The following is a 14,961-nucleotide window of genomic DNA, read 5'->3' as shown; positions in this document are numbered from 1 at the left end:
AAAGATCATGAGTTTTGTTTTATTGGGGTTGAGTATGAGCTGATAGTTAGAGAGCCATAGCTCAGTATCTGAGAATGATTTTTGGGTTATATCATGGAGGTGTTTCAGGTTATTTGCGGCACATGAAAGTGTTGTGTCATCTGCATATTGGATAGTTGAAGCCAGTGGGGTAGCACTCTGGAGGTTGTTTGTAAAAATAGTGAAGAGTAGCATCCCAAGAATTGAGCCTTGACATACTCCTAGTGTGACGGGAAGAGGGCGGGATAGGACATTAAGCCATTTTACAGATTGTTGATGATCCTGTAGATAGCTTCAGAACCACTGAAGTACAGAGGAGCTGAGGTTCAATTTGCAGAGTGTATTTAATGGGGTGGGAGACCGTATCAAAGGCCTTGGGCATGTCTAGAATGACAGCAGAGACTATTTTACCATTGTTTCTGAGTTGGTTGATGGTATTGGTGAAACTGAGGAGTGCAGTTGTGGTACAGTGATGAGGCATAAAACCATGTTGACATGTTGCTAACATGCTGTTGAAGGTAAGATAATGAATCAGTTGGGAATGGATGCATCTTTTGAGGAGTTTAGATAGTGGAGAGACAATAGGGATCGGTCTGTAGTTGGTCAGCTCTGTGGAATTTCCACCTTTGTGTAAGGGGATAATGTGTGCGATTTTCCATATTGCTGGGACATGTTGTTCTGCTATGGACCTATTAATCAGAATCAACACTGGATAAGATATGGCTTCAGCTGCTAGTTTTAAATATTCAACTGGTAACTTGTCAGCTGCTATTGAAGAGGGTTTAAGCTTTTTCCATAGTTTCTTAATGGTAGCTGTGGGAAAAGGCTGAAAGAAGAAGGAGATGGAGTTAATATTGAGAGGTTTGGAGGCTAGTGATGGTTCTGTGGAATTACTTTTAATTAGAAATGGTACACTTTCAGTGAAGTATTTATTGAATTCTTCTGCAACAATGATAGGAGAGTGTGGTAAGTTGGGGGAAGGGCTAATGGAATGTCCTGGGTGGAGAATGGCATTTCTGGTATTCCAAAATTTTGGGGGGTTATGCTGATGTTTATGTTGCAGGTTATAGTAGAAGTTCTTTTTATCTAGGTTGATTTGGTGTTTAGCCATGTTTCTAATTTGCTGGAATGCGATGCAGTTGATTTGGGTTTTACAGGTGAGCCATGTTTGCCAAGCTTTGTCTCTTTTCCTAAGGACATTCTGGTATTGTTAGTTAGCCATGGTGTGTATGCGACATTGATCTGGGAGGGCCAATTTGTTTAGAATTTCAAGGAAGGTACTGTTGAAATAATCTACTGCAACATCAAGGGGCAGGTTTTTAAGTAGACACCAGTTACATTTTTTAGGGTATTGATTAGGTCTTGGGGATCAAAGGTTTTTTTTTTTTTTTACTCCAGATTTGACGGAAGGTGGTAAGCTTGGCAGTACTGATGTTTTTTTCTCAATAGGTTGGCATATGGTCACTAAGGCTGTCAGGTAAGCAGCCACTAATCTGATAATTCTGAGGTTTGTTGGTTAGTATCCAATCCAGTACAGACTAAGGGTTGGAGTTTTTATCTATCCATGTAGGAGCTTGAATAAGTTTTATGTGAAGCCATAGAGGTTGATGTGATTGCTAGGGTTATGTGAATTACAAGTTGTCCAGTCTATATTAAAGTCACCCATAATGATAGTTTCTTGAGCTATGGAATTTGATATAGACTGGATGATGTGCTCTATAGTGGAAATGCTATTTCCAGGTGGGACATAAGTAGCTATAATGGATATGAATTTGTTTTGGTTAAGTTGAAGTTTAGTAGGTAGGATTTCTATGTTTTCGAGGTTATCTATGTCTAGGCTTTGTGGTAAAAGTGTGAGACTACTCTTAAATAAGATGGCTACCCCTCCACCTGTTTTTACCTTCCTGTCTGCCCTAATAATGTTGTAACAAGGTGGTGTAATTTCATTGTCAGTAATGTGTGCTTTTAACCAAGTTTCTTATTGCAGAGAAAGAAAAAGTTTTTTTGACTCTGTAGTCTAAAAATCCAAAAGGGTGGTAACAAGAAGCTTACTGAGATCCTGTAGAAGTATTACTCGGTTAGAATACCATACCTTTTTATAATAGTTGGCCTGAATGGTAATTAATCTGAAAAGATATGTCTAGAGTATAACATTCAAAATAAAAAAGTAGCTATATATTTTGAAATGTTAAACTTACAATTGCATTTATAACAAAAATATTCACTTTATGTAAATGTTGAAATTTCTATATTGAATTATGTCTTTTCATTTCTGTAACACTGTGACAAACCAATTGCAAATAGCATGGAGCTTATCTGTAAATGTTTAAATAGCTGTATGAACTATGTCCTTTTGTAACATGTGAAATGTAACTTGTAATAATTGTGGAGCTTTTCTCCCCGTGCCTCCAATGAAAACGGGCTCTTCTTGGACTTCCCAGGTCATCAAACTTAAATAAAATAAATAAATAAAATAAATAAAAATAGAAGGAAATATTTAAGACAAAACATGTAAAGTTAGTAAATTAACTAACTACATGATGATTTGGAAAGAAGTAGAGACTACATGATTAAGGAAGAAGAATTGTTTCAAAAGAACAAAAAGAGGATGGGCGTGGTTGAAAATATACAGCTTTATTCTGATTGGTTAAAAAAAGAGGTAGTTTCTCTTTACTGAGTCATAAGGTTAGAAAGGATAAAAGCACAATGGCTAGATTAAGATATCATGTAGGGATTATAGAACAAGGGAGCTCAAAGTGATTGAAATAGGTGAATGTTTACAAATCTGTACAGTGATATAACTGATTTAGGTAAATGTTACCTGGTTATAGAGAAATGTCATCTATCAGATGTTAAGGAGACATAAAGGTATTTTGGTGGTGAAAGATTTTCAAAGGTTATAAAGGAGGTGAAAAAAGTTATTTGAGGAATAGATTTAAATTATAAATGTTAAAAGAATTTACTGATGGAACAGAAAAAAAAGACTCATTGTAATACTAAATGAGTGGTATATGACATTAATAATTGATTAAGATGTTTGTACAGTTTTGATTACATTTATGTGAAAAATAAATCAAGGAAGAAATTTCTAAGTGGAGACTTTAATTTAATAAAAACTATAAAGCAATACTAAACAGAGAGACTTTTCTATGCTTCACGATGCTGGTCACTTCCATAAGCCACTCAGTCAAGTATACTTAACAAAAGTGTATTTTTAGCATTTATCATGTAATTTTTTACATGATTTTTGTACTGGGGTATAGTAATTTGCTGTTTATGGAAGGATGTCTTCAGATTTGTTAACAAGTGAGGATGAGATGTTTTTTAAGGAAATAGATTAAGCATTGCGGGGGGTACCTTATTGATCTAGAACCTCAGCCCAGTAAAAAAAGTAAGTGGTAAGTAGCAATGAAGTTATATAATGCAGATAAGAAAGGTTCCTTGGACATGCTCAGACAGCAGATAAAGAAGGTTTCTGGACTTTTGAATTATGTTAAACATCATCAGTCCTCTAGGTGATGGCCCCATTGAGTTTTAAAAACAGCAATATGATGCCATTATGCCATTTCAGCAAAGAGGGGTAGATATGCAGCATATGTCCATGGAACTAAGTAGAACACAAGTTGGCTACATCTGAAGGTAATGCAAGGAGATTAATGGTGTACTTGATTGGAATCTTAGAATATGAAGAAAGAATTGACTGTCTGGAGTTGTAAGAACCAAAACAGCACAATGGACTGAATTTTCTAAAAAGAAATCTCTGAGTATTGAAAAAGCCTACAGGTTGCCATTATCTGAGGCGTTTAGAATGTATGGTCGAACAACAGGGACTTTGGTTCAGTTTGTAACTTATTATGAGAAAGGGCAGCTCTTGTCATATTTGTGGACCATGATTTCTCAGAAATAATGATGGAATAGCAGTTTCAATTTTTGGATGTCATAAAAGTGTTGATGAGGTAAGAAATATACAAGTCGTCATTTCCAGTGATTCTAAAGGTGGAGTTTCCAACAGGTATGTACTGCTCAACTCAGCTTAGACAGTAATGGACAGACTACAGGGATTGCCACAGGCTTTGGATGATGTGAGCGAGGAATCTGCAGCAGTATAGCAGGATAAAGGGAAAGAATGGTTTGCCACTATGGAATTGGAAGAAGAATGAGAGCAGGAACCTGACGAAGGGTAAGGTGAGTCAATTGTTATATGTCATGATGAAGGAATTGTCCTATAAATAGTGACCATAAAGGCCTTGATGAGGACGTTTCCCAAGCAGTAGCGATGTAAGACTATATAAAGGGCTGATAAGCCGAATGGGCATATTTTCCCATTACGGTGTGCTTATTATTACACAACTGTTCATTGTAATGACTATTTTGAATGTTCTTGAATCAATGCCATTCAAAAAGTTTTGTTAAAATTAAGTTCAGTTATGAATTAATTCACTTAAAGGGTTAAGCTAAAATAACATAGCATGCTGCAGGTTTCAGATATATTTATTCAGGTACAATTGTTACAGTTTAATAGCCTGGCTGTAGTTAAGGGGGGGTCATTAATAGTGAGGTCATGTGTGCAATAACCAATGCTGACTTGTAAGCAAAGTGTGAATAATTTTCCTAGAGATGAATTATTTTTCCATTCTTGGTAGATTTCACAGACAAGCTTGATAATCAGAATGGTGGATTATTAAAAGAGAGGTCAGGTATACAATAGCTGATACTGACTTGTATGTAGGGTATCAATAATACTCGTTTGGATGAAAGAGTTTTCCAAGGAGACGTTATTTAATAAACACTGCATAGGTTTGATAATCTGGATGGGCATGCTTTTAATATGAAATTGTTATTATATTATGCCCATTTGTTGTTTTTGAATCGTAATTGTTTATAAGATTATATATAGTTTGTAATGGACGTTAATTAATAAGCCCGATATGCAGTAAATGTTTTGAATTGTAAATAGTAGTTCAATTACATCCTTACTGAAGCAGGAGTTATTTCAGTAACAGTAAACTGAAAGACTTGTACATGGCGCTTTTCAGCATGGATGTGATATTGATAGTGATTTGATCTTATTGTATTAAGATCAACTGCATTACTGTGTATGGGAATCTTTGTCACTGATAAGGCTTGTTAAAACTGTTTTTGCATGCTATGTATTCAAATAAAATTTAACAGGACAGGGATAGCTGTCAGATGAGGAGTATAGTTTTAGAGGGCTATAATGGCATGTTGACAAGTTTGCACTCTAGTAAGCTCATGGAACCTATCAGTTCTATGGCCCATATTAAATTATAACTTGCTGTCATAGTGACTGGAGCAAAATGAGGAAGCAGTTTTAGTATGTTGAAATATTTGTTAGAAAATAGCTTTAAGTATGGGTTACCAGGGCTGGATCCAGGGTCTGTGCTGGCTGGAGGGGTTCAGCCACGGTCATAAACTACACCTGCTATAAAAAAAAAAATAATAATTTTAATCTTACTGCTTCAAATCCACTCAACATGTGGCTTAACTCCATTCAAGTCTCTCATTGGCTCATGCTAGAGCTATGATGCAAAGCAGACTTCTGTGAATCAGTGTGTGAGGTTTGGAAAGGGAAGGGAATCAGATGCAATTCTTTTTTCCAAGAGTCTAACCAGGCTGTGGATTAATGTGTGAAAAGCAGCTTACTTAGCATGTGTGTGTGTGTGTGTGTGTGTGTGTGTGTGTGTGTGTGTGTGTGTGTGTGTGTGTGTGTGAGAGAGAATGCATGTGCAAAATGCCAGAGGTAGAAAGATAGAAGGGCTGTCTACCCAAGTTATTTATGTACAGTCACACAGACTCAAACCCTTGGCTATGGGAGGCAAGAGTTTAAATCCTGTATATTAACTGCCAGACATCTTTTTTTTGGTAAATCAGTATTGTGTGCAATTTTGCTTATTTTTTGCAGACACACAGGTGTGAAATGCAGTGTGTTTGGGCTACAATAGTTTGCCTAGTACTTAGTGCAGATGAGTAAGGATTGGAGCTGTTAATAGAGCTGAATCCTGTAGTACATGATTTGATTACCTCATCCTTCATTTGTCTTTGTATGACTCTTCCTATTTACCTAAATAAGACAGTACTCCCGGTCTGCTCATGAAAAGGGTTACTTGGGTCTAGTGGGCTCTCCCAGGCTGTTAGCAAATATGTTACATATTTGTCCTTTGAATTCCTGCACCGTTCACATATACGCTAATTAGTACTTCACTATATGTTACTTGAGTATGAATCCTAGCATGTCTATTGTAGTTTAATGGGCTTCCACACACATTTTCACTAAATGTGAGCTTTAATGAAAGAGAAGTTTACTGTTTCTTATGCAAATTCTGTTTTAAATGTGACAGTTTTTTGTTTTGGTATGTTCAGAAAATGGCTGTCAATGTTTTTTTCTGTAAAACTGGAAATAAATGTTTTAAACGATATCCAAATCTATGTGATAAATGTAAAAGTAAAGAAGAAATAGTATGTAAACTGACACATTTGAATAGTGTCTATGGTAAATGGTGAGAGACTGCTAGGTAATGGGATACTGGTATGGCTGACAGAGGCCTGATTAATTACCCTGAATTGCACCCCACGTTCCCAAGATCTGGCTCTGCTGACTTTAGAGTTGTATTATGCTACAAATTTGCAGTGTTATTAGTCACTGAAGTAGCTCAGACCTGTTCTAAGTGATGCCAGATGGAATGGCTACTCTTGATGACAAAGAAGACAGAGGGAGATAAAAAATTATATATATGTGTCCTGCAAACCTATAAGTCCACCCCCAAAAAAATAGTATGTAGTATGCAGTAATATTTCTGATAAAGGAGGCATTATTTGGACTGATGATCAGAGCCATCTGATCTTCAGCATCCATTATGTAGTCATTGTTGCATATTACTGTGATACAGTCTTCTCTACAAGACTGAATTGTAAAGGATTTCAGCAATTAGTTAATAACTGTTATGCTGGCAGTTACCTCAGAGGGCTAAAGCTCTATATTCTTAATAAGATGCTTCCTGTGGCAAGGGTGCAGGCTTTGAATCTTTCTACCGTCATATATCTACTATGTGACATTGAACAAGTCACTTAACCAGACAGTGCTTTGGAGTAATTAGGAATTTGGGCTAGGCTCCTAGTGCCCAGGACTGCTGTTATTGTTTGCCAGCCATTCCTTATGGTATAGCTGATTTTGTTCAGGAAACTTTAGGGCAATATCACCAGCACACAATTTGTTTTAATGTAATATAGGCAATTTATTCTTCAAAGGCAGCAGGCACCACATTGTAGGTGGAGCACTGGAATGTAAGACTATTTGCCAGCAGCAATCACTGCATTTAGTAATGGTTCTCTTTAATGTGGAATTATTCAGATGACTTTTACTTCTGCAGAGATTTTATGTACTGATTTAGCAAATGTTATCATATGGTTAGTATTTCTTTTGCTCTCATAAATACTCTTCTGCTTAAACTGTGATACAGATGGCTAGAGCCTGTGGTGTAATGCAAGTGATCTTTATACAGTTTCATGTACTTCATCCAAAACTACCAATAAAGCACAGATAATTTATTTCATCATAACAATAAGGGGTGTATAGAGCCAACAAAGTGGGTATAACTGCTGGTGGGGGTCTTTCTGTGGATGAAAGCACCTTATGCTTGGTCATTTAAACAGTCTTTAATCTGGCTTCAAAGGACTGGTGTGGTTGTCAGTATGTGCATTAAGCTGGAACACTTTGGCTAATGTGTGTTTGTATGAAACAAATTTGAACTATGTGACTTTGGTTATTATTATTATTATTATCATCATCATCATTGTTTTTATGTAGACATTTGAGAAGGATGCAGTCAACAATGTAGCTATAATTGCTGGGTTTGGGGGATGTCAGTGGATAAGACTGGCTTACCATGCTGAAATGACAAAATTAAAAAAGACATTAGTTTGTCTCTGCAAGACTAGCGTACTTTTGTGCAAAGCAAATTGAAATACTTTACTTTGGCCATTTTTAGCACAATCAGACATGTGATGTGCGCACAGTTAATAAAGTGGCCATAATTGTTGTATATAGATATTGATGGACTATAATGACAGCAGTCTGAGTGGCATTTTTATGGCTGAAATCCTCTGAAATGGATACTTTTGTCATTATTGGTATATATATATATATATATATATATATATATATATATTGTTTCACTGCTTATTGGAAAAAAATGTTCAAAACTACATCTTTAAAACAAACTAACAAATATTGCTGTAGTAAATACAATTTAGAAAAATCAGAAAGGTGAATCAAAGAGCACATGCATTTATGCATGCGCCTAAAAATGTGTGTGGGGGCTCATGGTTTGTAAGCAGCCTGGGGTCCAAGGTACTTTTAATCTGCCACTGACTAGATGCATTTTCAGTGAATGTGAGTTTCAAAGAAAGAGAAGTTTACAGTTGCTCATGCTTAATCTGTTTTCAATGTGAAACTATTTTGTTTGGTTTAGCAAATGGCCATAAGGATTTGTGCCATAAAATTAGAAATGAAACTTTTAAATTATACCCATATCTCTGTAATCATTGGACATTAACAGATTTAAACAGTGTTTATGGTAATTGGGGCAAGACAGCCTAGTAAGGTGGCTCTGGAATGGCTGTAGGGGATGGGAGCCCTTATCTATTAGCCTGTCTAGGGCCCCATTTTGCCATTATCTGGCTCTGTGGGTTACTGTCTGACTGATTAACATTGGCTTGGAATGAAAGGCAGTTGTGATAATAGTGCCATATTACATTTGAAGCTGTTTACAAAAGAGGCACACTGTTGCTTTGGGAGTGAAATTATATGCTATGGAGTGCAACAGTAGTAAGAAACTGAAAGCTATAATACTTAAGGAAATGATTTATGACTATGTGAGTGTCTGGAATGTAAAATTTAGAAGGTGAGGTAAGAAAAATTTTTTTTTTTCTTTTGCCCCTTTAAAGATGTCTATGAACAACTTTCTGTATACTAGACTGCATTTGATATGATGAAGTTGAGAGCTCTTTTCCCACCACATATTTTACCATTTTTCTTTTACTTGTCTTTTGGAAAGGAGGACTAGTGAAACACTGCCTGCAAGATTGATGAAACAGAGTTATGGTTTAATAGTCTACTGCAGTGCATGTAAAATTATTTTGTGTTTGGTGTTCATAAGATATTAATTAGTAGGTGCAACTGTGGACATTAAAATATAAAAGCTAAAAGATCATGAATACTATGTGTTGCTATATAAAATTAAGAGACTTTTGAGTTCCAAGAGCATTTTATTAAAGATTTACGAGGGAAAGAGACACATAGGTTATGGAAATGAATGGTCTCTTTGATGTTGAAATAGAATTTAACCTGGTATATAAAACTAATAAGGGAGATGAGAAGGAAATTGATTGTTAAAGCTCAGCAGTAGCATAATTAATGATTATAATCAAGATAATAAATAACTAAAGAACATGTTTTATATATTTTGATGTATTTTCTTTACACTGTGTAGTCTGCTTTTAACTGCATATTTAAGCTAGTAAAGAGACCACAGCTGTGTCTCTTGTGAGTCACATAGAAATTAAATGTGTCCCCACCCTTCCCACTGCAGTGCTGCTGTGTTTTTAAACTCAACTGTCTTTCTAGTTATCTGCCCCTTATGTTAATTTGATGACATATCTCCTTCCATCTCCTCTTTCATTGGATATTGTAAGCACAAAATTATCATTTTGTGAAATCACTCCCCTTCAACTATTTAAATTTATTGGCAATCACACTGTATTCTATAGAGCCAGAATACAAAGTGCCCACCCCTTCCAATCTATCTTGCTCGTTTAAAATGAGTGGCTGTCCACTTAGATAGCAAAAGCTTAAATTGCCCCCTCTTTCACATCTAACTGCTTAGTGCACACTGTAGCTCTTAGGATGTTAACACATTTTTCCATCTTACATTTAAAATCTGCAACATCTACTGCAAGAGTGCTAATTATTGGAGAGTTCACATTCTGTCTCTCAGTAGTCATCCTGGGATAAGTGCTTCTGTTTTGCTCCTGGTGAGACAAGGAGCATAAAGACATTATTTCCTGAGTACTGCTGATTACCAGAAAGTCTAATAACTGCTTCATAGGTGCCAGCTTGGAATCTGTGCTTATATTTTGCACCTGATGAGAGGGAGCAGAGTGCATAGATTCCTAACTGCTTGTAGTTGGGAAGTGATTGCCTGTGCTTGACCTTCCTGATTGGTCTGGCTGCTGTCCAAGGCATCTACCAGAAAAAGTCTACAACAAGTCTAAAGACCCTTACATCATCTGGGACAATACAATGGATCACCAAACAGGCTGTGGCATGCTTCTCATCTATGGATTGGTGCTACTGTTTTGATTCTGGTGAGAGAAGAAGCAAATAAGCCTTGTATTCCAGCATAGTGAAGCTGTGATGAGACCAATACTAGTAGTAATCAGGCAGTAGCCATTCAGGTGACTCCCCTCTTTTCATCATTCTTATAGGTTCATAGGTACATAGGTGTGTACTAGGCTAACGGCCCTAGAGCCTATATAAGCCTAGCCCAAGAAGATTCCCTGGCATCATGCCACCCAAAGTTAGTTCCCAGTGCCCCTGTCAAGCAAGGCCATTGAAGTGATCTCTGGGGTGAACTTCCTAGTGCCCACCCACATGTCAAGATTTCTCTTAAAGAGGGCCAGTGAAGTGCTCTGCTTGATGTGAATGGGAAGTTTGTTCCAGAGTATGTGAAGTCTCTGAGTTAGCAACCTGTCTTGACAAGCTAATTCTTTATTTTCATTAAGTTCTTCTTGATTTGCTTTTAACCTCTGAATATCTGCCTAAATACTTCACCCATAAGTCATCAGGCTCTGCTTATTAGTTAGTTTCCCCTCAAGTGTTTTGCAGTGTTCTGTATAGCCACAGACACCTTGAGTTGACATTTTGCGTGTAAAAGTACCACTGAAATTTCACCAGTACCTAGATGCACACAGGACAACTAGTATGCAGTGACAAGCACTGTCTCCAGAGTTGCAAACCAGATACATCAGACATTAGACTGTTGGATTGTGAATATAAATAATAAATAAAAAAGGTATGTTGTCAAGGATATGCACTTTCTCACTATCTCCTTTACTAGCTTGGTACTAGCTAACATATTGGATTATGTTTTCTCGTATGCCTAAAACACTATCAGTGTTTTCAATGCTTTTGTGATATACACTTAAAAGAGGATTTAACCTAAAGAATACATTTGAATCTGATGACCCAGGCAATAACCACACTGGACCCTACCTTAAAAAAGAAACATACAGGTGTGGTATGTGTCACCACTGTTCACGTATGGCACATTGTGATGTATTAACCCTCTGTAATGTAGATATGACTCTTAAGGCTAGAAAATATTTTAACTGTGGCACAAAAGGTGTGCTTTACTTAGCTTATTGCCAGTAGTGTGTATCCTACTACGTAGGTAAAACTGAAACAGCCCTTAAAACAAGGGTTTATGAACACTTTTACAAAATTAACAAGAACACAGAAACTAATGCTTTATTTAAGCATTTACAATTGTGTAAAGGTCATTTTTTGTTTTGGGCTCTTGGACAGGTGATCCCCAATGAAAATGGTGAACAATAGAAAAACATCTTGAATATTGTGAACTGCTATGGTTGCTCTGTTTAACAGTGTGTGCCCCCCTCTCAATTAAATGATCAATTGTCTATTGCTTTGCTGTAACTCTTTTTTTTTTTTTTTGCTTATAATAAAAATTGCTTATTTTTTATTACTTCAAGTTAAAAAAAAAAAATATATATATATATATATATATATATATATATATATATATATATATACACACACACACACACACACACACACACACACACACACACACACACACACTTTTCATCTAATATATATATAAATATTTTTGAACAATATACAACTTTTGTTATTATTATTTTTTTTTAAAAATTGTGAAAAGGTTTTAGTTTAAATGTAAGTTGTTTATGTGGCAGTCAATGTTTATCACTTTAAGAGCTTGAATGATTAATTAGTTGTCATTCATTTCAACCAATGAGTGAAAACGGTTGGTTATTTAAAATGTATTTTGTCATTGATGTAACTTATTCTGAAGAAGTCTCCATAGTGAGATGAAAACACTTAATAAATTACACTTTATCTATTACTTGGAGTTCTTTTTATTTTTATTTAATTTGTATTTGCTGGCTTGGTTAAGTTGCAGTTGTTGTGGCACATTTGGTAACTTAAAGTTTTTATGTTGCAGTAAGAGGTTTGGTTGGCTGGTGGATTAGACATGGAAAATGTTTTCTAAGAAAATTAGTTAATTAAGAGTGATCATTAAAAAGCATTTCCCATAGACTATTGAGTACTTCCATCTGTGAAAAGGGGTTACAATTATATTATTGTACTTATGAAACTGTCACCTTAGAAGGAAATTTGTAGTATTGTGTTACTTGTAAATATGTTCATCTGTAAATATATGTTAACCTGGTTTTGATCAATAAAAGTTGTTAAAAAATAACAATTGTTAATGAAGGCATTACAAATGTGATTATATAATGTTATAGGTAATTATTTGGAAAAAGAAAAGTTCAGATTGCAGAAAGTTAAATAACATAAGAGGTTTACTATTGTTAATAAAAGAAATGATTAAATAATGATAACACAGGTACTACAGTTACTGCTTGTCATTATTTGTAACATTCTACCATTGTTAAGTCATGTGACAATGGCTGTAATGTGAGATAATCAGTTAATATGTTGCAAAGTTATAGGAGTGGAAAGAAAAAGATCAGGTTAACAACAAATGTGAATAAGAATACTGTTCTGATAACAATAGTAAATGATTAGGAAAAGAAATAATGAACAGAAACAGTAAAAAACAAGGATGTCTTCTGAAGTTTCCACTGCTGTAGTAAAAAGTTTGAAAAGCAAATACTGAACTAGGGATGATATAAAAATGCTAAAATATTGTCATAATGATCTATGATGATGATTTCAAGGTGATGCTCAAACACAAAAGACTAGCATTTGTTTATTTATTAAATTTATTACAGATATTAAGATGTTTAATATCTAGCATCTAATAATAGCTAATGAATAGCCAACAAGCAGCACATAAAAGCAATACAGTAAAATGCAGCAATAAGGCAGTTACATTATATAAACTCAGTTACAATGCACAAAATCAAACATTCAGCCACTTAAAGATGCACACTATGTGTTCACTTGTTCTTTGGGGAGGGGGTCACGTCCATGTGACTGAGGCCGCTAGCAGTTGGCTGCAAGATTATATCTTTCTCTGTGGGATGACACTGGTTCAGTCATTCACATTTCAGAAAATCTGAGTTTAGTCTGATTCTGCTCAGTTCTAAATGTATTCTACTTGTCCATCACCAAAAGACATTCTAAAAAATAAAACATAGGACCTGCTACTCTTGAACAAGCAATTGCAAAAAAGTTGATATATCATATATGGATTCTCTTGTGCTGTGTGTTTTTGTTTAGACTTGTAGCCTTTGATTTGTGTCTAAGTCACCTGACAATGTTATAAGAAAAATTCCAACTGGCATTATAGTGCAGTGAGCTGTAGCAATTTGTTGCAAATTACCAATAGCCTATGAACAGCAGACCAGTTTCTACAGCCTCCACCTGTATATTGTGTGATTCTGTCTAATTCACTTAACACTTAACCAGACTGTTCTGGAACAAAGTACTTGTATCTAGTTCAAGTGGACAGTTATCAAAAATGAAAGAGAACATAAATGATGCATTGTTAATCAGTTTGGGGTAGCTGTGTTAACCATGAACGTGCATTAATACATATATTCTACATTATTTTCATTCAGTTATACTATGCTTTACATTTGTGTCACTGTCTTTCAAATATTAAACTTCTCTTATCCCAGCAGGGAAGATTCAAGTTTATAAATCCTTATAATTGTATAATAATATAATATGGTAATAGCTTCTCGTTTCAGTTCAGAAACTAGTCTGTTACTTTTCCTATCATTATAAAAAATTCCCTTCACTTTCTTCACAGTTTTTCCCCAACAAAGACCTAAAACTTTTGAAGAAGTGTGTGGCCATCAGGGACACCCTGCTGCTGCAGAAGTATGAAGAACACAAAGTATGTATGTTTTATAAGCTGGCAAACATGCTTATTCATTGTTTATTTATTTATTTTTCATTTGTTAAGACTGGGAAGAGTGTGAATGGGCAGAAGCCCATTTTCTGGGGAGCCCCGGGGAGAAAAGCTCCATATATAAAAAATTAGTATAAGTACACAAAGATATAGGTTAGCAAATACAATTATGCCTAAATTATGTCTGGTCATGGAGAAGAGAGCTGTTTGTATTTTTCTGATCATGCATGAAGGTTTGATGTCACACCTGTGTACAAGGTGTATTATACTGACATTCATTGAAATTATTGTGTTTTCCATTGATATAGTTTTAACACAAAGTGAGGATACTCCCCTGGGTGCCACCTATAAGAGGTGCACCAGCATGTCCCACTGGCAAGAGGCCCTATGCAGACCTGAGACATACTGCAGAGATTACTGGGGGATTCATAAACAGCATGAAATATACATTATGTGTATACCTTGAGATAACTTTTCTGAAGCTAAGAACAGCTCTGTCACAATGCATTTGCAGTCTATTCACTCAGGAAGGTTACACAAAGTGCACAGCATATACATGGTGTATACTTTGTGGTAACCTTTATGAACCCCACCACCATATCTCTCATTTGACCTAAGTAGGACTTGATGTCCTCCTAAAGAACCCAAAGATTGTTACTTTGGACAGGGAACTCTGGTCTCCTCTGCCCACCTTGCTACCACTGTGGCCCTTACCAAAATAAGCAGTTTCAAAAAATTGATGAATGGACGACTGTGTTCTTTAAAATCAACAAAACCATAG

The 14,961-nt window shown here is 35.6% G+C and overlaps 1 protein-coding gene across 1 annotated transcript in view; it reads left to right on the top strand.

The window, feature by feature from the left end:
- LOC122789257 (steroid 17-alpha-hydroxylase/17,20 lyase) overlaps positions 1-14,961 on the top strand; it is a 199,618-nt gene that overhangs the window by 61,073 nt on the left and 123,584 nt on the right. The window contains exon 4 of the mRNA XM_044056553.1: positions 14,079-14,165. Within this exon, the coding sequence (XP_043912488.1) occupies positions 14,079-14,165 (87 nt within the window). The remainder of the gene's footprint in view (positions 1-14,078; positions 14,166-14,961) is intronic.

Source organism: Protopterus annectens, chromosome 14.part0, assembly GCF_019279795.1.
Source record: "Protopterus annectens isolate FY-2018-M chromosome 14.part0, PAN1.0, whole genome shotgun sequence".
NCBI classification, from domain to species: domain Eukaryota; kingdom Metazoa; phylum Chordata; order Ceratodontiformes; family Protopteridae; genus Protopterus; species Protopterus annectens.
Note: the sequence above shows the minus strand (reverse complement) of the source record. Positions and strands in the feature narration are given on the sequence as shown.